Source organism: Drosophila obscura, unplaced genomic scaffold (genome assembly GCF_018151105.1).
Source record: "Drosophila obscura isolate BZ-5 IFL unplaced genomic scaffold, ASM1815110v1 contig_179, whole genome shotgun sequence".
NCBI classification, from domain to species: domain Eukaryota; kingdom Metazoa; phylum Arthropoda; class Insecta; order Diptera; family Drosophilidae; genus Drosophila; species Drosophila obscura.
The window spans coordinates 6,679,781-6,706,341 of record NW_024542766.1 but is presented as its reverse complement, the minus strand read 5'-3'; the positions used below and the strand labels follow the sequence as shown (position 1 = coordinate 6,706,341).

At 40.1% G+C, this 26,561-nt stretch overlaps 2 protein-coding genes and 1 long non-coding RNA gene across 3 annotated transcripts in view; 2 read left to right on the top strand and 1 right to left on the bottom strand.

Moving 5' to 3' along the window:
• LOC111076306 overlaps positions 1-26,561 on the top strand; it is a 68,782-nt gene that overhangs the window by 11,687 nt on the left and 30,534 nt on the right. Inside the window, exon 3 of the long non-coding RNA XR_005967624.1 lies at positions 23,171-23,240. This is a non-coding gene — a long non-coding RNA (uncharacterized LOC111076306). The remainder of the gene's footprint in view (positions 1-23,170; positions 23,241-26,561) is intronic.
• Positions 1-26,561, bottom strand: part of LOC111076302 (beta-1,4-glucuronyltransferase 1) — a 66,453-nt gene that overhangs the window by 11,212 nt on the left and 28,680 nt on the right. Inside the window, exon 3 of the mRNA XM_022370049.2 lies at positions 25,225-25,244. The gene's annotated coding sequence lies outside the window, so the exon portion shown is untranslated. The remainder of the gene's footprint in view (positions 1-25,224; positions 25,245-26,561) is intronic.
• On the top strand, positions 18,258-19,124 carry LOC111076304. Its single transcript, XM_022370052.2, has one exon. It carries the CDS (start codon positions 18,320-18,322, stop codon positions 19,031-19,033), a length of 714 nt encoding a protein of 237 aa, XP_022225744.2. The 5' UTR covers positions 18,258-18,319; the 3' UTR covers positions 19,034-19,124.

Genomic DNA, 26,561 nt, shown 5'->3' with positions numbered 1-26,561 from the left:
AGCTCTCTGGCAGCAGAACAGAAGAGAACCGAACAGAACAGAACAGAACACTCGGCAACCAGTCTCGAAATCGGACTTGGGCTTCACTTCTCTTTTTTTTATGATCACATTTGGCATCATAATCGTGTCTACGGCTCAGACTTCGATAGCTGACAGTTTGCTGTGGTTTGTCAATACACTTAAAGGGGGTACAATGATTTTTAGAAGCTTCTTGGAAAGCAGAGAAGGTCACAATTGAGGTGCTATAAAAGAATTTCGTTGATTGTAATAATTACATTGTAGTAATAAATTATAAATAATTATTTTCGTAGATTGTTATTTTTATTATTATAAAAACTCGACTGTGGATAGGCACCTTAAGAGAGCTTCCTTCCTGCTATTAAATTGGTTGTCTATTTGTTTGTTAGGGAATCTTATTGATATTATCCATAGATCGTTCTTTTTTCAAACCTAAAGATCGGTTCCTATCTTTATAGATTTCCTAGAACCGTTGGATCTACAAGAGTATCTATGTACATCTTGCTTACTCCTAATCTACATATTCTCTTCCCATGCTTTATGATATTCTTCCAGCAGTCACAAAACGCGAGACTTTATCTTAAAGATCACAAACAAACAAAAATTATACCAATAAATCTGCAAGAGTATCTCCAACTTCGTTCCCCCAAAATCTCAGCTTTCGTTCTGGTTTATGATTTTTTGTTCCCCCCTGCTTTTCAGTCTGTCTTGTATGACTTGTTGTTGCTGTTTCTGTTGCGGCTGCTGCTGCTGCCTATGGTGATTATGCAAAATACTCGCTCACAAAAATCCGTCTAACGTACAAATTTGGAGCAAAACGTGAGAATTTTTATGAGTTTTCAATTTGCCAAACAAAAAAAAAACTGAAGTTGTTTGTGCCCCCAAAAGGGAGGTAAGGTAAAGCTCAAGTGCGCGACACACGTTTTGCGCGCAGCACAATAAATTCTGAAACGAAGTGTGGGCTTGGAAATTACTCAAAGATGAAATAAGTTGTGTGATAAATTGTGCAGATATGGTTTATTTATCTGTTGTTTAGCTAAAAATAGCTACACGGACCTAGATTTCAATGGTAGATGCGAATATTTTGAGTGTTCTTTGAATTGTAGAACATTACAAACGCCCTCGATGGTTGTATTTTTTTTTTTGTACCTAGCAACATGCGCAAGAGCAAACTGAAGTTGTTGCTCTTAAGAACAGAAGAAATGCGGATTAAAATCTAAAATAAATTCAACCCAATCTTTGTTAGAATTTTGCTAATATTCTTCATCTTATAAACACAACGAATGCGTATCCAGTGTTGATTTTTCGAGCATTACAAATGCTCTCTGACTGCTGTTTGATGTCTCTAACATCTCTAGCAGTATATCCTTTTCCCTGTTGTATTTTTAACAACTTTGGATTTCATTGCTGTCATTGACTTTTTTGAGCATTACAAACGCCCACCACTGCCTGCTGTTCTACATATACCCCGAAACTTCTGGTTATTCCGTTTTATCAGCCGGATGCCTTTTGCTCTGTAAAGTCATTTGCCATTTGTGCTGCGTCTTGTGTTACGACTTTTTGTCGCTCCTCCAACCCCCAACCACCCAAAAGCAAACTCCAAGCGGCAAAACAGCAGATGATGAGGCAGACCCCAAGAGGAGTAGGAGGAGGAGGAGGAGGAGGCGGAGAACGACGGCTATGATGATGGTGGATGGTGCAGAAAAATTCATCGAAGAAATGCCAAACTGCAATTGACTTGCATGACCATAAAAATTAAGTTATATACACCAACCGACAGACCAAAGAGACCACGGAGAGACCCCGAAGAGACCAAAGAAAAAGACCAGACCAGACCAGACCAGACCAGAGACTCCACCAAGGCAAAGGCCTGGACGATGGCTCTAACTGGAGATGAGAGCTCTGGCTGTAGCTGGCTGTAGCTGGCTGTAGCTAGAGCCTGGGCCTGGACTGGCGCAAAAATAAAGTCGAGTGAAATTGCTGCTGTAATATATTTTAATAGCACAGAGCGAAGCACAGGGCCGGAAAAACTCTGCGCACTCTGTCGATCGACCATACACACAGAGAAAACGAAAGAGAGACTGAGCGGCATGGGGATTGGGGGTATCTGCCGCTTGGCAACAGTGGAGCAAAATAAAACAAGTCTTTGGTCAAAAAAAAAAAAAAAAATGGGTTGGAAAAAACGTTGCCCTCAGCTGTTAGCCGTTTTGTATCTTTCGGTTTTGGCTGTGTTTGCCTTATTATGTCTAATTAGATTGCGCTGTGGCCCGGACCGCTGTCTGTATGGAAGGATTGGGGAGGCATCGTGGAATGTCTTATTATTTATTTTTTTTTTTTCGCATGCCTTTCCTTTCTTTCCCATTGCCCCTGCTTCTTCTTTGAGAGCGGAATCGTTTATGAAAACGCGCTGTTTGCTTGTGTTTTATGAAGTGATTGGCTAAATCTTCACTGGGCTCCAGCTGGTGGTGGGGTTAATGCGAGGCTGCCCCGAGGATCGGGAATGGATAAATAATGGCTGCAGCCAAGCCAAGTAAATGCAAATTTTTGAAGCATTCGAAAATCATTGGAAATGTAAAAATATCTTAATTATGATTATGCATTTTGGTGGTAAAGAAAGTCGCACTTTTTATTATGATTTATAATATTTATAGCACTCTATCGGGGCGTTGATAACCAAATAAACTGCATGGCTGCTAACCAATTAAGTAATGGACAAATTAAAGTTAATTTTAAACAGAAAGTAAGGCAAGACGAAGTTTTAAATACACTTTTAGAGCAATTATTTCTATGGTAGATATTCGACTAAGGCTGGAACCAAAATTTAATGACGAAAAACTCTTTTTAGGTGAGAAAACTTTCGTATAAAGAAATATAATAAATAAAACGAATTTACAGAGAATATTTTGTGCTAGAAATATAATAAAATTAAAAATATAATTTCCAACGCTTCCTCCTTTATTAAGCCGCAAAATATACACCAAAAATTATTATACCCTACTCTTGGCTGCATGCAATATTTTTCCAACATAAAATCAATAAATTGTTGTAAGCCTCGGAGGCAGCAAGGCCTGGCCGCACTGCTTTTCAATGGTTAAACACACATAATTATCCATAATTGCACATTAATAAATATAATAAATATCAGACAGAGAGAAAGAGAGTGAGGGAGAAAATCGAATGACAAGAGACCCCATAGCGAGCCCATTGCCCAAGAGTTTTATGTGCATTTAATGATGATACTTGGGCCACGTTAATGGCTCTAAATGGTTGCGCATACACAAAGGGCAAACTGTCACATTAGCCAACACGTAACCGAATGATGAATGAATGAATGAATAGAACAGCAAACAGTAAACAGCAAACAACACACACAAACACACACACACACACATAAAATATTGAATTTATATTAGAACATTTCGCTGGACAGCGGAAATGACAACCAAATGAATTATAGCTGCCAGAGAACGCCCAACCCAACCCAAACCCCAACCCCAACCCCAACCCCATACCCAGAGAGGAGCAGCAGCAGCGGATGTTAGAGATGTGTGTTGGTGCCTCATAAAAAATGTTGCATCTCCCCACGGTAACGGCACTTGTTGGTTTGGCCTCTCTCCCCCTCTCTCTCTCTCTCATTAGACAAGCCAATCTGCCAGCGCTAAAAATAGGAAGACATTAAAAGACACCTCAACGAAACAAGCCAGCGATTAAAGAACCGCTCAGAATGTGGCTGCTTGAATTTATCTCGTCTTGAATTCTTAATTAGCGAACATCAATCTTTTGGTTCAGCGGCGGGTAATCAAATTGTGTTTGGCAATGTCTTTTGCAGGTATTTAACATAAAAATTGAAGAGTATCGCTTTACAGAGAGTTTGTTTTATGACATCATCAAAGATTAGATTTGAAATGAGGCACAGAAAGCACACCAAAATCCATTTCCAGCTGAAGAGAGATAAGCCAATAATGTATCTAAATGCAACCACATGGCTTAATTACAATGCGTGCCACACCACAACACAACACACAGCACACACCAACCCAAGCCACACACAAGTAGATGTTAATTAAAGGCCAAGGAATCTGCGGCAAGATGGAACACACAGGCACAAACGTCTCAGGGATACGAAATAGGGAATACCCTAGCAGATTATGTACTATAAATAACCATGGAAAATACTTGAACAATCTTTTGAAGACAATTTGCCCACAAAAATATGTCCAACGACTGTTTCTTTTTATGGCAGCTACAATAAACGCTAAAAATATCAAATTTTTGTGATTTTAAATTGATGAAGCTCCTAACAAACTTACATATATTTAAAACTGATTAAGAATGTATGCCTACAATCCAAATAGTCCCTTTATGCATATAGCTTCAAGAAATGACTATTACCCTTTAAACTAGGGCATAACAAACGTTGATTCTCCGCCCAAAATACTGTCAATATACTGTCATATACTATTTAGTCCCTGAGTGTCTGAATAAGGTACAAGAATAAGAACAACTAGAGCGTAACACAAATAAGACCGTGACGCAGGTGCCAGGAATCAAGGACTCAAAGCAATCACATGTCTCAAAATGTCATGAATAAAACAGGCCACAGACCAGACAAAAACAGAAAACTATTTAAATACGAAATACAACACAAGAAATGGGTCAACAAAAATAGCTAGAAAATAGATGTAATTGTCATTACGACACAACAATCAAGTAGTTGAGGCGTTTCTATACAAAAAAAAATAGACAAAAAAAATACATATTGATTTCCCTGCACTTTGAATGTCTCCCACACACACACACACACATTTCATATAAATGGATTTCACGTGGGCTCTCTGTTATTCAGTAATTTCTCTCTATATCATGCCATATCTGGTTTTAGTTTTTTTTTTTTTTATTGGAATAATTATCTAGCGCACAATTATTATGACCACAAACACAGGCAGGCAGGCAGGCAGACGGACAGAAAAAAAAAGGCGAATATAATGACAATGGTCACGGAAATATCAAATCAAGAAGTGACTTCCCATCTTTATATGGATTTTTGTTGTTTTGCAAACGAAAAAAAAAACTTTGTCCATGGATTAAACCACATTTTTGTTGTTTGTTTGGGCAGCTTTACCGGGCAGGAATTTTGATAGATTTTTCGTTTCGTGGAAAATGGTTTATTTTTCCCTTTGCATAAATTAACAGCTACTTAAAATTTCAGTGGGTACTTTTTGGAAAATGTTTTTTTTTTTTGTGCCAAAAATTGCGTGAGATGTTTGTGGGATGATTCCAGGAAAGGAGCGCAGGATGAGTCTCTGTTTTGTGGCACGAGTGCGTTGGAGCCGTCCATGGAGACGAAGCTTAACTTTTGGGTAATGCTCATCCCGTTGCCACTTTTGGGATTTAAACTTTTTTTCGTATGTATTACGGGGCATGCCCCCTGGGAGTCCTGCTGCCCCCTCTACAATTTATTTTAGTTTTATTTCAACTATTTTTTTTTTTGTTTTAGCCTTTGGGCTGCTCCTGTGTTACGCAGCTGGTTATATCATCAGCCGAATATTGCAAGTCCGAAAAAAAATTATGGCAGATTGCTCATACGCCACGTGTGAGGGCACACTTTTCTTTAGAGTGAGAGAGAGAGAGAGAGAGAGTGGGAAAGAGTTAGCACTTTTAATATGTGTTGGCAGTGGCAGCACGTGAAAGCCCAGGGAAATGTCCGACGAGGAAAAGTAGAAAAAAAATGCGAGTGAAACTGAAAAACTAAAAAAAAAAAACACAAGAAGCGCAAAGAGAAGAAAATCGATTGGTTTTGACCTCATAGACCGCCTAACACAATTCGGCGACGGCGACGGCGGCGCCTGAGACGAGTGCATTGGCACTAATGAAGCAGCGGCCCGCAAAAAAAAAAAAACAATAAAAAAGAGTGTGCCTGCCCGCCTGCCCCGCAAAGCAAAAGACGCAACGGCAACGAAACTACGAACAAAGCGACAAAAGCGAAAGGCAAACAAACACGCCATCAGGCATAGGCATTATGAGGCGGTCTCTGCGGTCGGCTTGGGGTCGGGAGTGTCTCTGCCCCCCACCCACCGATATTCAGGCCAGACAGAGTCCCATATACATATACCACACACATACCGAACCATTTCTTGCTTCCTTTTTATTTTGTTTTGCCTATTTAACGGCGCGCATGTAGCACGCGACCAAATATATATTAAAAAAAAAAAAAAAAAAAGTGAAAATATAGAAGGCCGAAAACCAATAAATTTTGCGCAACACCCAAAAGAGGGAATTTTCGGGGGTGGACAAAGGAGTTGTATAGGTGGGATATGGGAGAAATAGAATATACAGAACAGTTCTAAAATATAAATTATAGGATTTAATATAAATAATAGGATATAATATAAATAATAGGATATAATATAAATAAAAGGATTTAATATAAATAAAAAATATAAATATAGCTCACTCTAAAGAAATTAGCAAAGCAATTAGAATAATTAGAAAAAACGAGCATTAAATACACAATAGAATTTCAGCGTAAATTCAGCGGAACCCATAGATAAAAGTGCTTTAGTGCTGTTGCACACACAAAAGTGCTAAAAATAAAACCCCATTTAAATGTAACAATCTGTAACAAAAGTTCCACCTGCTTAAACCCGAACAAAAGACCTAAATTCACTTGAACTCCCCTCAGCAGCATCCATTGAAAAGAGTCAGCAATTATGGGCGATTACATTTATCCTCCCGCCTTCGCTCCACTAATATGCACCCATTGTCATGCGATTCCCCATGCATGGTTGGGGGGGGCGGGGAATCATCAATTTAATTGCAGCCAGGCTATTTTCCACAGTCTATGAATTTTGTGGGGTGGGAGGGGGCTGCGCTGCTCATCAGCCACAGGCAGACAGGAATATTCAGCGTGTAGCGTGGGCCCAAAATGCAAATGCGTGACATTAATGCCGCATAATGTGAGTGACAGACAAACCCCAAACCAAAACCCAAAACCCAATACCCCCTCTCACTCCCACTTGCAATAGAACTGCCACAGGCAGAACACACACAAAATCGGGGCGATATAACACGCCCACACTAGGCTGGGTGGTGGGTAGGAGCGGTGAAAGGGGTAAAAGTGCGATTTGCAATCGATTATCATGCGAAAGCCCCCGCTCCGCGTTGTAGGGCGAACTATGCTGGCAAATTTAACGCGAAATGCGTTGGAGGAGAGGCCCAGCCATTGCCATAGCCGAACCAGCCACCCAACCACCCACCTTACACATTCATTCATTCATTCAGATACAACGATATGTACACATACAGATACAAAGCAGCCTTCTGCAGATACAGATACAAAGCACGCTCGCAGTTTGTCAGCTTAATTTCATTAATTACGTTCGCTCCATTCCATTCCGTTCCGTTTCGTTTTCTGTTCTGTTTTCTATTTCTTTTTTTCCCCCTTTTTTTTTTTCCTTTTTTCACTTCTTTTTTTTCTGAGGGAAATGTGCGGAATGTATCTGCATCTGGTGTCTCCTCGTTCACGCTGTTGTTTCAACGGTTTTTGCGTGTGGGGCGCCGCGGACTAATGTCATTTTCATTATCGTTAACATGCATTATGTGATTTGGCCCATTAATTGATTGGTCCGCAAGAGAACGAGGCGAGAGGCGAGAGGAGTGGAGAGCAGATAGCAGAGGAGTGGAGTGGAGTGGAGTGTTCCCCGTGGATTGGAGTGTTGCAAATGACGCAATCGATAAGGCACACCAGCGGCAGAGAGACGGAAACGGAAGGAGTGGAGGGAGTGTGTGTGTGTGTGTGCGACAGGCAGTGCTCTGGCACTTCAGATACTTGCAATGGATGTTACCCTAATGAAATTTTCCCATTCAACTGTTGACTTACATGATTAGCACTTCACTCAGCTCTGTCTGTTGTGTGTGGCTGGGGGCAGTAGGAGAGGGCGTGAGGGGGTGCTACTAATTAGCAGGTTATTCGATGGGAAAAGTACACTGGGTGAGTTCCTTTTTTTTCTTCGCTGAAGACAAAGCATAGACAAAGGTGTCCTTTCTTTTGCTGCTGCAGCAAGCACTAAAGGAGCATTCGCATTTCTAAAGGAAAATGCAATCATTCTTCAGTGCCCCTTTCTGGACAAAGAGAGTGGCTTTCTCTTAGAGCAATGGCAATGCACAAAAAAAGTGACTTATTTTTAGGGAATGGAAGGCATATTCCTCAATCTTTTGCTGCACTCAAAGGTGCCACATTGCTGGAGAGGACTATAAATATTCCTGGACAAAAAGGTTCACTACTCCTGGAAGTTACTTCGTTGCAGAGTAAAGTCATTCTTCAATTAATTGCCCTACAAAAATGTAGCAATAAATATCTGTCCTTCCTACCATTCCTTTCTGCATCAAAGTTGCCTTAATTCAGTGCAATCTTTAGCTGGTTAAGGCATTCCTTTAAGCTCTTCAATCTCATCTCTTGCTGCATTAAGCTTTCCATATTGCTGTCCATGTACCTCCATGGAAAACTTAAAAACAATTTTCTTTACTTTCGCTGTGTTTGCCGCACACGCAACATGAATATAATATGAGGAATACTCGTATAAAGTAAGTGCGTTGCCACAACAATGCTGATGACAACCAGAGACGAAACAGAAGGAACAGCCAGGAGGATGGCACCAGAAGCAAAGGGAAGAGCCAGGGGGAAGGCACCAGAGGCAGAGGGAAGAGCCAGGACGATAAAACCTGATGAAGGAACCAACCAGGAGGATGAGCGAATAACGTGCAGGACAACCGAGAAACAGCAGGATAAGCCAGGAGCAGAATAAACCAGAAGATGGACACCACACCGGGCTATGCTGTACACCCCAACGCCTTCAAGTAGGCAACAGTGGAAGAGAGAAGAGAACAGAAGAGAGGCAAACGTTCTGTGGCAGAAGCCAACAGCATTCGAAGACAGAAACAAGCAGCAACATTCGAAGACAGCAAGAAGAAAGCAACACAAAAATACACACAGTTCCAGGAACGGCAACAGTCAGCGCTAAAAGTCAACAAGCAACCAAACAAACAAACAAACAGCCAGAGACAGAGACAGAGACAGTGGCAGTGGCACTCTCGCACATTTATTTATTTATCAAGCCATACAGCAGTGAAGGTGAAGCCAAATGGCGGCAGGCAGGCAGGCAGGCAGGCAGCAGTCAGCCGCACGTGCAAAATGCGCTCCACATTTTCGCTGTCTTTCCCAATTTTCCTGCCCTTGCCTTTAACCGCGGAAAACTGCATGAGCGCGAAGCGCCTTTAAGAGCAACATTTAATATCACTTGTTGGAGAACCACACCCACCCACATCTTTGTGGCCACTTTGAAAAGGCAATTTCCCGTTCATGTCGAATGTCATCGGAAAATGTAACTGAAGTTTGCTACAAAATTTTGTGCTGAAAGTTTTCACTTTACTGCCAGAAAAAGAATATTATTGGTAGAATATTATTTGTTGGTTTGCCTATTTATTGGTAAACTAAAAAATAAGTTTATTTGTCTTCAATTATACTCGAACTTTCCAAGGAGTAGGCTCTAACTTTCAGACATAAAACTAAATTGATTGGCATTCTATGCAGGAATTGTGTGCCTGCCCTGAAGCTACTTAGGGAAGTTGGAAAGAGAGAAATTGTGGGCAGGAAAATCTAATGCAAAAAACATTGTTTAAGTCCGTAGTTTAAAAGAACTTTTAAATATACGAGTATCTATCAGGAAATACGAGACTGGAATTGGCTTTTAGCTTTATTATTGGCTTAAAAATACAAAGCACCAGAATTGTTTTTTTTAGGCATGCCAAAAGCCTCGCACATTAAGTGCCTTTAAACCAAAATAAACTTTCCATTTAAAGCTCTCAAATGCTATGGCCGTAAAGCCCCAAACTGGCTACTGGTTTGAACTTTGCACTCTTTTCTATGCACCCCAAATAGTTCAACACAAAAAATAGAAGCAACACTCTGTGTAATTCCCCACCAAAAAACCTCAAGCTGCATTCCATCAATACGAGTAGAAGAGACCATTCCAAAAACCAAAACAAAAACCCAAAAAAACACTTCCCATTCAAGAATTCCATTCCAGTGGCTTGTACCCATATTTGTACAACATTTTTTGGGGGGGTAGAGATCCTGCACATTGTACATTTTATTTTTGAGGGAGGACTTTGTCTTCGATGAATCGATCCATCCAGTGGTGTGGGGAGGGAGGAGACTGTGAGGATGGGGGAGAGCAACGAAAGTATAACATTTTTATGTGTTTTCTGTTTTTGGTTATTACTTTTGTTGCTAAAATCTCAGTGGCGGGTATTGGGGATTTTGGACATGTGTTTTTTTAAAAAGAATATTTCTATATATTTCTAAAGGATATATCTGATATATTCCATTTCCATTTTTACTTCTGTCTATCAAAATTGGCTTGGAATTTTGGGATATATATTTATCTTTGCAGAAACAATTTCTTTGAATATTCCTTACAAATGCCATAAGCTATGCTCATCCCAGGGTATCTTTCGCTGCGACAATCGCATTCATTTGCCATTTTGTTGTTTTATTTTGTTGCGGATTTGGTTTTTGGTTTGCATTGCCATTGGAACGCGTATTGTTGGGTGTATATTGGCTGGGGATATTAATCCAATCAGCCAGAAGGATTCCCCAATGCAACAAAGCAAACACAGCCACCCGCAGCCGCAGCCAGAAGAGCAAAGAAATAGATAAAAAAAAATTGGGTGGCAACTCAATGAAGTGGAAGGGCAGCCAGTTGCCAGACAAACGAAACGAACGACCTTCGTGGCTTTATTTGTTTTGTGAATTTTGTGCACAAAGTTGTGTGTGTGTGTGTGTGCTTGTGTTTGGCCTGGCTTTATGATCATTTCGAAGGTAATGAAATGAACGCAAATCGCATTAAAAGATATATAGATAGATAGATACTTTGTTGGTTGCAGCTGCCACAAACTTGTCCATTGTCCGGCCACAATCTGCTGAGTAGTTAATTCTGTTGCTGAATTGGTATTCCGCCCCCCCCGCGCCAAGATGTTCCAAGATCCGCAGAGCATACAATAATTGGAGGTTCAACCTCCGCAACAGATCAGATATCTCTCCGAATGGCATCCATGCGTGAGCGCCCGTACCCCGCCCCGCAAAAGAAGATCCCACAAAGAGTAATCCGAATAATACAATTCAATTGCCACTTTTCTTCTAGCCAGTGCCACAACGTGCCACAAATCGAGAGCTGAGAAAATTGTTTGTTGTTGCAGGCAAAATTCCACTGGAAGATACTTGTATCTTGGGTTTCATTTTTGCGGTTTTCTGCAAACCAGGAAGTCCATTAGGAAATTCCTTCTGGAAGGGTGTGGGGGCGGGTGTGTGAATGTGTGATTGGTTGTGCGTGGCCAGAACAGTTGACCAATAATCGGTAGTCCCATTATAATAAATATTTGGCCTAGAAGTCATTAGTGACGGGGCGGAATGATTGCAAGGGCAGCCAAAGGTCAGCGTCAATAACCAGAAAATGCCACGAAATACACTCAAGCGTAGGAGGCATGAAAACCCCCCCAAGAGTTGGGGCGAGCCCTGCAGATCCATTAAGCGACTATAAAGAAGCTTCCTTTATAAACTGAAACTTTTATGACCCTAAAGAGAGAGAGCAAGAGCGGAGTAGGAGTCTCATTAATGCTTCGAGTGTCATCATAAAAAACGGTCGGAAAATTTGAATAAAATATGCCCCGAAACAGAACCCCAAAAGGCCCAGTTGAAAAGCCAAAGTCATGGGGCTATGTCTGGGTTCCTGTGAGAACTGCCGTAGTATCTGCTACGGCCGCGGGGGCATTTAGCTAATCACCTGTGCATGCAACTTCCAATTACAAACGCCTATTAATAGTTGTAGCAATTTTCGCGTGTGCAAACCCCCGCGAAACGTACGGACGCCTGATTATGAAGATGAAGACATTATGGCAACGCCTGCCTGCCAGCCTGCCTGCCATGGAGGAGCAGCAGGAGGAGGCTGCCAGCTGCAGCTGCTGTTGCGGCGGCTCCATATGGTCATAAGGCCAAGTAGGAGGCATGCCACATAAAAAACAAAAAAAAAAACCAAGACACTACAGCGAACGAAACGGCTCCTCATTTCATGCGCATTTAACTAATCTGTCATCTAATCCGCGTCTGCATCGCACGCTGCTGGGGCTCAAGGAGCCAGCCGCCAAGGCCAAGACTTTTTTACACTACACTCCACCCTGGTCCACGCGAGAGTGGAGAGTACACTCGCGGAAAAATAAAGGAAAAGAACACACAGAAAAGTATTGAATGGTGGGAATAGTTTTAGGTTCTCAAAGGGCCTCATTCGTAGCTTTATTTCTCCTTTTGAAGCACTCTAAAAACAGCAAACTCCGCGCTTACAGGGTACAGGGTACGCCTCAGTCTTCGAACAAATAACAAATGTAAAATGTAATTGAAAACATTCCCCAGACAGATGTTGCCAATACTACTGCCAATTCACCGCTTGAAAAACTTTAACTCTGAATCTCCCAGCAGCTTCCTCTGTGGGTCTGCAGTTTTTCTGTCTGTGTGTGTGTGTGTGTGTTTTTTTTTTGTTGCTGTTTGTGACAGTGTATATAGAATAACGATTACCTTGTCGTCTCGTTTGCAATTACATAAGTACAATAAAAACAATTAACTTGTTGCCATAAATTTGAAGAGAACAAAAGCCACCGCCACTGGGGTTACAAAAAGACAGGAAATGTAATTGTAATAGTAACAATTTTCTAAATAGAAAAAAAATACTCATGAAAGCATTTTGGATGCGCTTGTCTCTCGCTCACCCAGCGATAAAAAGACACACACACATAGAAATACCGCAATGGCACTGGCCACTGGCCACAGATACAGATACAGAATCCCTATGGTAACTCCGTCTGCTGGGGTCTGGTCTGGTCTGGGGAGGTTTCGGTTTTCTGTGTCTCGGGCTACTTTCATTTCACAGACGAGTGCGCGAGTCCGGGCTGTGCCGGCTGTCTGATGGTCTTCTTTTTTTTTTTATTTTGCTACTCTTTTTTCTCGGCCTTTTATCAGCTGCCATTGTTTGAGCATTTTCCCCCAATGGAAATGGAGAGGCAGCTACAGAAGCAGCAACAAAATCCACAGCGGCTGCGGCAGTGGCAGTGGCATACAGCAGCCGCATGCAAGATAAGAATCCCCTATGCGAGTTCAAGCGGAAGAGATTCTGGCACTGGGTTTCAAGTTCTTGCAACCATATGGCAGGGCATGCGTAACGCAAGTGAGTTCTCTTCGAAAGGGCATGCAAATTATTAGATTAAAAGCAGCATAAGTTATGATTTTATTATGGTTAAAAATATGTGCTAACTATGTTGAGTAAATTATTCAAATTAATAGCTGGAAAGTCTATCAAAGCTCGCACACCAATTGTAATTTAAATGGCAACTAAAAGGCTGTGCAAATACATTTCTCTTTTAATTGAAAAGTACTCCAACTGCTGCAGCATTAACTGCACAGCGTGTAGCCTCCACACCAATTGATCTGCCATGACCCTGACTCTGTGGTTTGGGTTGGTTTCTCTCCACAATTATCCTACATATGAAGAACATGTGTCGCATGTCTCTCTTTGCAGCTTTGCAGTTCTTCTCTGATGTTTTTTCTCTGTTCCCCAGAGATCTTTTGCCCCGTTTTACCCCACTCCACGCCGAGAGACAGAGAACTCCGCTTCGTCCGGACTCCGGACACATCTTTCCCATTGCTTGTTTTGTCTGCTGGCTGGCCTTCAATTGACTTCCCTGTAAGTTTTTTGTTTTTTTTTTCTGTATTTTTTTCGGCTTTGGTGATTAGGCTCCACCCTAAAAGATTTTTACAACTTGCAATTAAACATAAGTTCGTTCCAGGCTTCGTCTTGGCATCCTCCTCCCTGCCTCCTCCTCTGCTCTGTCGCCTGTCCCCTGTCCCAGCGCTCTCCCCCTCTTCGTCGCTCTCGCTCTTTCTGTGTTTTTCTCTATTTATGGCGCTAACATTACTCACAGACGATGGCTGTACTTGAGAGACAAGCAATTACAAAAACAACAACAACCTTGGCTTTGGCTGTGGCCAGAGCCTCAGCAACGACTTTGGCCAGGGGCAGGGGAGGCTGGGGCCTTCTTCGGCTCCGATTCGGACTGCGGCTTTGCGGCTGCGACTTCGACTTCGACTGCGGCTGAGACTTCGATTGCGGCTTCTCTTTTGGCATTGCGTGTTGCGCATGCGCACTGCGTTTGCTGTGTGCCTCCTCTTCTTTTGATAGTTTTTTTTTCGTCTGATACCCTTTAAGCAGAGGGGTATAATGAATGTGTGTGAAAATGTTGGTGCTGACTTCTTAGCTTATTTCCCATATATTTTGGAACAGTTACAAAAAACGTGTCGATATAGAAATTTTAGACATTCTTTTTCTATGCAAAATAGTTTCAAAGTTTCAAAATTAAAATGCTGTAACTATCGATAGAATTTTCTACAGTGTACAAATTAGAATTCATATTTTATTATGGTGTCCTACGAGAAGTCTTTGTAAAAATAAATTCCTTGCTTCTAAAGATAAGCCCAAAGAAGCTTAGTAATTGCTGTTTTATATAAAAATAAACAAATAATAAAAAATATATATAAAAAAATAAATAAATAAATAAAAAAAAAAAAAAATAAATAAATAAAAATAAAACATACCATTTATAGGTAATAGGAAATCAGACATAGGAAATTTTTTCCAAAAACCTTTTTTTTCTTTTCTGCTCCCAAAAGATAATCTCTTTTACTAGCTGTAGTTAAATTTAGTTTAACTTTTATTTAATTTCAATAAATTTTATCTATTATTACTTATTAAATATATGTAAATGCCATAGCAAAGATTTTTTTTGAGGGTATCCACAGCTTCGTGTTCCCCAACTTCTTTTCTTTATTTCGTATTTTGTGTATTTGCCGCTGGCTGTTAATGTTTTGGCCCGCACTTCAATTTGCCATATTTATTTTATGTTTTATTGAAAATAATAGCCGCAAGCCGACTGAACGCCTGACTGATTGAGCGACTGACTGCTTGACTGATTGAACGATAGATTGACTAACTTAACCCCCTTTGCCTGAACATTTTTGGTATATTTATATAATTTATGGTTTTTTAAAGGTTTCTTATATTTTTTGGGGTTGGGGTAGGCAAATGGGTAATTTAGTTAGTGGGCCTTGAAGGCCCTGTCGGTTCATACAGCTTTTGAGGAAGCAGCGCTCGAGGAATACCTTGAGGATGGATGGATGGATGGCTGACCCCAAGCCCATCATCAAGAATTTTATGCTAATTCAAAATCATTTATGACGCAATTGGAAAAGCATTTGATTCAAGAAAAACTTATTAAAAACGATGAGTAAATCGTGTAAACTAATAAAGAGAGAGAGAGACAGAGAGGGAGAGAGAGAGAGATAGAACTAAAGTCCATTACTTATTTGCGGGCACTGTGTTGTATTGTTGTGTGTGCTCAATTGCATTTCTCATCTTCTGGCAACCAGTTTTTTTTTTTTTTTATGGCTCTTCTCTGCCATAGGGCCCTGACCTCCCTCCCGTACCCCCTTAGCCGTTCGTAAACTTAATTTATGCTGCGCTTCATTTACTCGCTTGTAGCATAAAACTAATTAAAAAGCCTTGGCGCTTCATAAAAAAATAAAAAAAAAAAACAAGAATATAAATAAAACAAACAGACTTTTATTGTCATTAAAGAAATATTGATAAATTGTTTTGCTGTGTCGCTGTCATCATAATTTTTACACGCAAAGGAAATGTAATTAATTATTTTTACGGTTTTTTAGTTGCTATTCCTAGGAATTTTCTATGCCAAAAACCGCTGAGAAGTTTCACAGAAATCAGCGACAAAAATTATCTCAAGTTGTACAGAAATTAGTCACAATTTAGGGAGAGTCTCTTGCAGCTCATAGAACCAAAAATAGTAGCCCAGCCTCTGTGCTTGATTGATTCATAATCGAATGAGTCATTATAATATTCAATAATGAAATTAACGAGAGTGAGACTCCCGATAACAATCTGTTTGGTAATAATGAAATGATTGCACACACATGTGTGTGTGATATGTGATTAGAATTAATCCATATAATTTCATGATCAGCCTGGTCACGATCTCAACTAACTGGACTCGAGGCCTATAATCACAGCCAAAGAGCAACCAGATGAGCTTCGAAATTCAAAATCAATTTGTAGCACCAACTACCGTTAAACAGTTAATGGTTAGTTATAAGAATATTTATGGCCCAGCGAGCACCTGTAACACCTGAGCACCTGTGCTGCTGCTGCCACTGCTGCTGCATGCCACAGAACGTGGAATAAAACGTACTTAAAGATGGTTTTTTTTTTTTGTTGTATGTGCCTTCTCTTCCGTATTGGCAGTTTGATTTATAGAAAGAAAAGACCTTGTGGCTTCGCGTTTTACCCCCTGGCACATCAAAATCATGTTAAACATATGGCGGCGGGCACTTAGAAATGAAAGACTGGCCGTAGATAAGCCTCAAACCAAAATGGTCTTAAAGTGACAGCGCGCGAGACCTTTAATGAGATGAAGACTTAAGAAACGGCACACAGAAATTGTCACAGGAAGAGGAATCTGCGCCAGCACGCAGCAAGCTGAAGAGTCTCAGAGTCAGCGTCAGCGTCAGCGTCATGATCTCCGCTTGGCGATAAATACAGACACGCAAGAGGCCACTTAGGCCAAAAATGTAACATCGCATCCAACTGCGGGCCAGCCAGCCAGCCAGCCAGCCAGCGAACAGCAGAAGAAGACCACAAAGATATTCAAACCCAAAGATGCATTTGATAGATTAGGGCACGACGCAAAAGTCTCATCCTATCAGAGCTGCAATATTCCGTACCGCTGCGTTACTGCCCGTTCCCGTGGCCGTGACAGGCGTTGCATGGCTGCCTATCGATTACCGATCCAGTGAGATGTGTGCAAGATATGCGAGAGTTCTCCATCGATGACGGGAGGTTGTGGGGAAAACTATTTTTAAATAACCATTGGACGCAACACCAGCCAACACCGCTGCACCACCCTAAATGGACACTCATTGGACACGCTGCACTGTACACTGGACTGGGCTGCAAGCAAAAGGCTAGTAAAAATAGATGCCACACTCTACGTACAACTATAATGAGATGAAAAAGGAGACGGGGGCTTGAGGAGGAATTTTAGTTGCTCTTTAGCAGATTTATAGTTTCATTTTGTATATCCTAGAAGGTATTTTTGTTGTGCTTCCCTGACCAATCCCAGCAGATTCATTAGCAGATGCACTCTTTGTGGTTCCAGTAGATCTTTTGCTGCTATTCTCTGTCTCCTAAAATGTCTGAATTATTATGCTCTGCTTGCCTTTCCCAACGCTTTTCCAGCTTCTTTTTTAATCAGCATTATGTAAATAAATTAAGCCATAGTTTCTTGAAGAAAGGGTCACATGTGGTGTGCCCCTTGCATAACATTTTAATCAGTTCTAACAATATGTATCTTTCTGTCCATCTTCTAGGCATTCTCCGCCGTCGAATACCAAACGAGGCGGCTGCCTAAAGTAGGCATTGGATCGCCGCTTCGTGCATTCAGATGATCCACTCAATGAAGCCTTATCACGTAAGATTTTGATCAGAATTATTGAAATATTCTTTTGCCTGGCGAAAAGCCATTCAGCTGGTCTATCCATCCAACAGCCACATGGACGGACGGGTCACTCTTTTGGACTCTGTCGGGGGCTGTCATTAATGGCGCCGCTTGTTTGGCCCACAAACCAAAAGAAAAGAAAAAGAAAGAGACAAAAAAAGAGGCAACTCCTATGTACAGCTATACGAATCGAAACGAGTTTTCTCAGATTGTTCTTTTTTTTCTTTTCCTCTGGATTCCACTTGGGAGAGGCGAGCGTTTTGTTGTCCACGCCTTTTGGGTGGCGGCATCAAAATTGAACGACTGCCCGCCGCCGATTGCTGCTGCCTGCTGCTGCTGCGTTCTGGCGGCTTTGTGCTGCGGTTCGGGCCAGCAATTTTTAAGTTGGCCAAAAGAAGAAGCAAAAGCAGCAGCGGCGGCAGCAGAAGCTACAACCTCAATTAGCTGAAGGCAGCTCCTGCCTGCCAGCCTGCCTGCCTGCCTGCCTGCCTGGCTTTGCGATGAATTTCAAGGCTTGGTTATGGGAACTGGCGAAAAACTAGGAAGGAAAACTTTCAGTAGAAGTTCGATTTGAAATCCCAGTCAGTCTCTGACTACACAAAAACACAAACAATATATTTCGTTAGCCTGTTTAATGCTTTTGGCTTTTTTGACTAAATTCAAAGCGATGCCGACCTTTAAGATGCGCCTAATCCTGCCCTCGCGGCGGTTGTTGGCCAATCTGTGTGTTTGTGGAGCTATGGCCTCCATCTCGGGATTGGCCTACCTCCACTGGAAACTCGAGGATCGGGTGCGTCAGGCGGACTACTATCAGCTGGCCATTAAAACGCTGCGCCAGCATGGCGGTGCTGTACGTCTGCTCGGGGAACCCATCAGGGAGTCCGGCTTTAGTTTGACAAACACCAAGAATGTCTGCGACGGGCAACGGGCACAGTTGCAGGTCTCCGTTAATGGCACCAAGGACAAGGGCACCGTCTTCTTTTGGGCCACCAATAATCGGGAGAAGGGCTGGCTGATTGATCGACTGGAGCTGGAAACGAAACAGTATCCCCATACGCGCTTTCTGCTCAAGAAACCCAGGGACCAAGCTCTGGAGGACGTTGTGAATGATGACGAGGAGAACGAGGAAGACCACGAGCACATCGTTGTACCAGAGCCCAAGCCCATTGGGCCACAGATGCACCAACAACCGGAGCAGCCGACGCAGGTGCCGCAGCATGCCTTTGTCCAGCCAGGCTATCAAGAGGGTCAAGTCCAGACACCAAATCAACCCAAGACACTGCATCAGCATCAGGGCCAGGAGCCGAAGCCATATATTCAGACAGCCGACGGCGGCAAGATGAATTAAGAGTCTATTAAAAAAATTATTTGCAACAGCTGCAACATTTTGAAGAAAATTTAAATCAATGAAATTGTATGATTTTCTATAAACAAATGATATAAATTTTCATCAATCTGATAAGAGTAATATTATAAATAATTTTAAAGTGGGGAACCTTTGGTAGGGAATAATGGCTGACAAGAGTAAGATTAATGCTAATATTGAGGGGTTATTTAAGTGCCATAGAGCATATTTTTCTAAAATATTTATGTATAATGTCAGCTGGTAATATTTAAAACATTATGCATAGTTTTTAGGGACTTTTTGTTAAATATTTAGAGCGTTGTAAAAACCAATTTCAGCAGTGGGTACATTACAAAAAGAAATGTATATAATTGTGTCTCTAATGAGCTTATTTTGTAAGCTACTTTTATAGCTATTTTTAGCTGCTGTAAACTTCTTTCCAACAGAACACAATTAGGGCCATTCTAAAGTGCTTTTGAATCAATTTAAAACATTTTAAAATTCACGCACAATATCTATTGCACATCTGAACAAATAAATAAATAAATACTAATTCCAATTTATAATATATATATTAAAAATAACCACACAATCCATTGAGCTGCTTTCAATGCTCTGCCAATGCAATTATGGCGCACACACACGAAATATACACCCTAAAATGCACTCAAGCAATTATAAAATCCAATTATTTTCATGCAGTGCACTTTCGACCACACAGCAGCAATAAGTAATATTCTTAGCACCCCAAAATATAATAGCATATAAAAACAAGAAGCTGTGCGAAAGGAAAATTGTGTTGCATGCTGAAGACATTTTAATTTACTTGAAAATTATTCTATTGCCTGTTGGCTTGACAGTGTTTATAATGCCTTTTGGTTTCGCTACGGTTTCCGCTTGAGTTTCGTTTCGCTTAATGTTTTGGTTTATATGTACATAGCTATATAAAATGAATTTGATTCAATTTTATACGTATATATTTTGCACATCTATTTTTAGTCAGTTTTCTTAGCTTTTGTTTGTTTGTTTGGGGGAAGTGTAACCCCCAGACATCATGATGCGGTGGATGAGATTTAGAAACAAATAAACCTGCACGTCATCATTGGGTCTGGGTCTGTGTCTGGGTGGGGGAGGACCATGAAAATATTCAGAGCAAAACGCACAAAACAGAATGTGTTGGCTGAGGGGCAGTGGAGGGGCCGTGTAGATCGCAGTGGGTCAGACATGCCTTTTGATAGCCAGGCATGCGGAAAAACTATACTAAGGAAATGTATTTAAAATTGAATTTATTTTAGACAGCAGCTATGAAGGGATTTGTATAAACAAGCAGAGATTTAAAGAAAAACAACAGAAACTACAAAGGAAATTCGGCCTGCACAATTAATGTTTTTAGCTGGATTATTTGTATATTTTTTTGGTAATTAATTGAGTGGATTTATGGAAGAATAATAAACATACAAATATTCCAAAATACCGACCAAAAGATATACAATTTTGCCCGATTCATTTGATCGTTGCTGACCTTCCATATATTGTACATCTTTGAAAACTCTTCTATCTATCTTCGGAAATTAAATAAGAAAAAAATCACTTGCCAACCAATCTTGAAACTTAATTTGCTTTGCAACAATTGTTGGCCTCCCTCAATTGTATCGCTTAATTTGGAGGCGCGTTATCGTAGATGCGTGGTAATTAAATTCGTGACTTAAGTAATTTCTTTTTATTTCCACTTTACCAGCACCACTTTTTTTGTTTTTGCTGTGTGTTGTGCTGGGAATTTCGTTTGCCTCGCAATGTTATTAAAAAGATAATCGCAATCTTAGACATTTTATTTGGTTCTTTTTTTTTAACGTAGAAATTAAGTAGCCAGCAATGAGGAGGAGGCGAGGTGGCACTTCTGGTTACCTTGAGAGTTCAACAAACAGCCAAACGGAAAGACAGGAAAGCAACAGCCCAGGCAGCTAGCTAGTAGACAACAGCCAACACAAAAGTCAAAAGCAATTAAGCGTTTGTAATGCAAACAAGACAAGAAAAGGCTTGCTTTTGCAAAGACGAAGCTTTAGATACACTTTCATAGATTTTATAAATATTTTTGAGCCATTTAAGATTTATCTGCAGTTATATTGCAAGCAGTAGGAAGATTCTATGGATTCAATATTGAAATACATTTTTTTAAGGTAAGGAAGGATAGTTTTTAGATAAACGAAGCTTTGGTTACGGGTGGAAATAAATTTCTATAATGACAAGATTTTATTTCAACCGATTGTAAACCGATTGGAGCTTTAAATAATGATATATTGCTTGCAGCACCAAGTAATATCCATAGAAATACTTATATAACCTTTCCAAACTCCCTATAAAATCGTAATACCCCCTTTAAAGGGTAGCTCAAACCTAAACCCACAGGTCACAGTGCCAGCTAGCCAGTAGTCCGAGGAAGGCACAACTTTTGTTTTGCACAATTAAATTTTTCATCCAATAGAAGAAAAAAAAAACAAAAAAATAAATAAAAATAAAAATCTACGTTTGTGCCACGTACAATGTGTAGATTTGTAAAGGTCGTTCGGGGTGCCTTTTGTTTGCTTGTGCCACACAGACATTTGCAATTAGTTTGTGCTGCAAATTGAAGGCAAATGATGATTTTTATGTTTTTATCCGTAAAATGCAAACAATGCCTCTCGAATGTTGTACAAACTATTATGAATATTTAATAAGATCGGGCAGGAGGGGCAGTTTTGTTGTTTGTTTATGGGGAAATCAAGAAATGAGGGGCATTTTAGTGTTCAAGACTTGGAGGGGATTTAGTTGAGGAGAAAAAACAAAAAAAAAAAAACTCTTAGATTTCTCTTTAATATAATAATTATTATTTTTTGCCAAAAAGTGCTTAAGAACATTTCAATGACTTATTTCCCCGCCATCCCACACACTCTGCTCTTGTGTCCAGAAGAAAGCAAACGAAAAGTCATGTCAAGAGAAATCTGTGGGCAAATGAAGTAAAGGTGTCAAGAACTTTATTGACAGGCAGGCCCCCAGGCCAGAGACCCATAGAGAGAGCGGGACACCCATCTCTCCCGTTGTCCGTGTTTTGTAGGAAGCAAAAAAAAAAAGAAAAAGGCAATGCAAATAAAACAAAAACAAACCAAGAACGTGACAAACAGCAAAGGCAGAGAAACCATAAACAACAAATAAGCAGTGCAAAAAGAGAAGAAAAAAAAACAAATGCTGATTTGTTTTTGCATTTTGACAAATGAGTTACGTGAAAGTTTTGCGCCCCCAGAATCCCTCAGCAGTTCACATACAAATCCCACGTTAAAATTTCCGATTCAGTCAGTTTTTTTTTTGGTTTTAGTTGTAATTGAGTTTTGGTTTAAATCAAAGCAAACGATTAACACTTTATTCAGTTCAAAGTCACTGGAGAATTGCAAGGCGAATGCCACGCACAAAACTAGTTTACTTCGAGTAAGCGATAGGTCGACATACTTTCCGCAGTCACTGTCATTGGCAGGTAAATAGAGCAAAAGCAAACATTGCAATGAGCTCTAGCTAAAGTAGGCTCCATAGAAAGGCGAACATGGCGGAGAGGCACGGAGAGCAGAGGAACGTAGAGTAGGGAAACGAACAGCAGAGCGAACGATGAGCAGTGGAACGGGGTGCTACTTAAGTCACAGAGCATAATTAATGTGCAAACAGGTGGAGCAAGGCAAGCATCGCGTGGTGCTGCAGCAGGAGCGGCGGCTGTTGTTGGTTTGTGCCACTGCAACTTTGTAAGTTGCAAGTGGTTTTCTCCTTTGATTATGGCTTTGACTTGAATTGGAATTGAAAGCTGAACAATTAGACTTAATTTTAATGCACATTTAGAATGTGCGTAATGGGAATTGAATAAAAATGTACAATTTTTATGGATCATATCGATATTTAACAGATAATTTGATGCGAAAAATCGATACTATCTACGATAAAAGATGGGAAAGCTAATTTATTTTATGGCAATTATCTTAATTGAATTAAGTGAATTCTTTGCATTTTTTTTATTCGTCGATTTAATGAGTATAAAATGTGTAGTTTTCATAATTTTTTGGCAATCTATTTAATGATTTTAAAATATTAAAATTCATATTAAAATGCTTCTTTTTTTTTTAGATATTTCAGCTGATTTTGGAGTTGCTCAAATCGATGCCTATCGTTAAGATATATTTATAGTTTTTAACAGGTGAGTAAAATATTATTGAGTATTGAATATTTGTATGACATAATATTTTGGCTTTTTTAGGTTTTTATTTACCTATAACCCATGGCATTAGCTATATCCAACAGCTCAGCTTTTATTGCTGAAACACACTTATTTTTCCTGCTTAAGTTAACGGATATTTCCCCTCTATCTCTGAATATCCCTCTACCAATCTATCTATCTTTAACGACTTTGGGACTGCTCCAAACACTTTCCTCTGGCTATAACCAGAGCATTTGAAAGTCGTTACTTAGCCCCCCCTTTGGCCTTGTGGTATCCCATTTCTAACTCTTCCACTTTACGTTTACGTTTTACGGCGGCCCAGAAACTCATTTGCAGCTGACACCAACAGCAGCAGCAGCAGCAGAAGCAGCAGCAGGCAATGTGGCAGTCAGCCAGTTGTTGAGTTGCAATATCAAACTACGGGAACGGGATGGATGGATGGATGGATGGTAGCAACTGGCTAGAGCCATGGTCAATATCAGAGACTCCTCCTCCTCCTCCACCGATGTCGCATCGTTCGTGGCCCTGTCTCCATGCCAATGCGGTGGCAGAAAGACAGAAAGACAGCAAAAAAAAAAAAAATAATACAGAAAATGAGGAGCAGAGGAAAACGTGTGCCACAAAATGTCACTCTCATTCGACGATGATGATAATGATGATAATCATGACAACGACACAGAGAAGACCAGAAGGGGGGAATGACAGAGAGTGGGGGGGGATTTATGGGATGCCAACTTGGCCAATTGCATTTATGTTGGATAATGACGAATGTCAGCGGCACACGCTAATTAAGGTTAATGAAAACGACAATCCGACACAACAAAACGAATGCCAATAAACTCCACGCAGGCAATGGATGGATGATTAACGAGGACAAACTAAAAATGGCATAACTATACAATCGATACATAGAGACAATAGTTATGGTCAGATAATATACAATATATATAAATCTTGTGTCTAGAGCGAATTTGCATGGCATAATGGAAATGCTAGCAGTGTCTGTCGCCTACTGAAGTTTTTCCTTTTGCATTTGCATACCCAGCACTTGAAGAATGGAAAGGCTATGATGTATTTGTGCTATAAAATCATATTCTGTATACAGAAGCAACACTCAGTAGTACAGACTATATAGAAACTAGAGGAACAGTCTTTGACTTGCAGAATCTATGATTATGCCAGCAGAAAAATAATCTTTTAAATATCTAATGAGACCTACATATTTCTTCGTAATCAATAAAGAAAAACTTGTGGCATCCACAATTTAAAATATATAGCGCTGAAATTCAGGAGAATTCTAAATAAAGCTACTAGCTATCCATCTATAAAAAATCATTAAAATCAAATGATTATTACAAATAAAATTAAATTAAAATAAATTAATATTTTTTCCTGCATGCAAATCTTCTCTCTATTCTAAGAATATTTCTTAGAAGCTTCACTTCTCCAGCATAGCCATTAGATCATTTCCCATTACTCACAAGAACACAAAAAACCTGCCCAAAGGGGTATTCCACAGTCGGAATTTGGACTGAATGTGTGGGCTACATTCCTACTGGTTTTTTTTTTTTTATAGCACGTACTACACACCAGTCGAGTCCGTGTCGCTCCACATAAATCAAAGCTGCTCGCATTGTAGTGTCTGTCTCTGCCGTCACTAACTAAATGAGTCATTTCATTTTCTCAACAAGAATCTAAAGCGAAAGGAAAAGTCAGACCGTCAGACAGCGAGCAGCAAGCAGCGTGGTGGCCTTTGAAGTTTTTCTTTTCATTCGCTTGAGACGTCTTCGCTCATTAAAACACACTTGAGTAGCACAGCAGGCGCTGGGGAGTTTGACGCGTAAAATAAAGGGAATGGAAAATGAAAATCTTGGCCAATTAAATGGTTGAAAAGAAATGGGGAGTAAAAAAAACATCTTAAGACCTCAAATTAGATGAGTGATGAGTGGATGGAAGCATTTACCTGATTTATTTTGCTAATTGCTGGAAGAAAAAAAGATAGAAAAAGAATTAGATTTAATAAAGCGGGATTTAAGGTAATTTAATTTTTTTTAAAATACATATTTTTTATATAATTAAATAATGATTTTTAATACCATATAAAAATATTTGAATATATTAGTTGTTCAACGTGAATTCCCTTAAAAATGTTTCTCACAAAATTTTAAAATATTTCATAAGTTATCAAGAAAGGGAGACCCCTTGCACACATTACCACATCTGCCACTTTCAATTTGTGGACCCGGAATGACTTTCAAGTGTTCTGCTAAGACAGCACCTTTACAGCTTCCTTTGGTTACGAAAATCCCTCTTGTGGAAAATCTCTTCCCCCAAGACGCAGTGCAAAAGAAAACGACAGAAAGTTATATGAAAAATGCATGAAATTTTTTAGTTGCATTTGCAGTATTCAAAAATTAATGCGCTACAATGGAAGCACATGGCAAGGGAGGGGGAAACAAAAGAAAAGCGCATAAAGAGCGGAGCAAAGAAGTAAAAGCGACTCCAAGATGAGTGCTCTGCTTGTCTCTATCGCCAGTCCCTCCCTGTTCTCCTCTTTGTTCCATTCTGCTGCAAACTCTCTCCCGCACAGTTGCTGCACCAACGATGCCCCAAAGGACACATTCTGAGACTCTGACACCGAAAGCAGTTAACATTTAGCAGATGTGTCCACTGGACGATAAAATGTACAGTTTGAAGTTGGTTCTAGGTTGTAAAAACTATGTTGAACGCGCGTTCTGTGTGAAATTTGGATAAGTTTTAGTGCGACAAGCTGTGAAAGCACCTAAAAAACCTTTAAAAGAGGATCACCATTTGGTGAAGAAACTAAAATATGTTGGCGAAGATTTCTTGCTCTATAAAGTAAACTATTTTAAGTACAAAAATAATGCAAAGAAAGAAGAAAAAATGGGGGAAGTTTCCCATTTGGGGACAATTTTTGAAGATCTTGTGAAAAATTTGACTAAGGTAGACCTCCATTACCCCTACTTTATAAATGAGTATTCCATATTTATTTTAAATCCATAAACTCTACAAAAACTTTGAAAATTATTCCAAAAATAAACAAAAATTGCAAAAGAGAAAATGCTTCAGAAAATCCACAATAAAATGCATTTTAAGGGGGTAACACAGAAAGCAGAGCAAACGAAACAAGCGACCAAAAAAATATAATATAATGTGGAACCCATGCGCCGTTATGTATGGTACTTGATGACAGGGGGGGAAGGGGAGTGCGCGCACATTATATTGGAATATTTTTTTTATAGTTGCCGCTTGATGCGGAAGTTTTTAAATTGTGCAGCG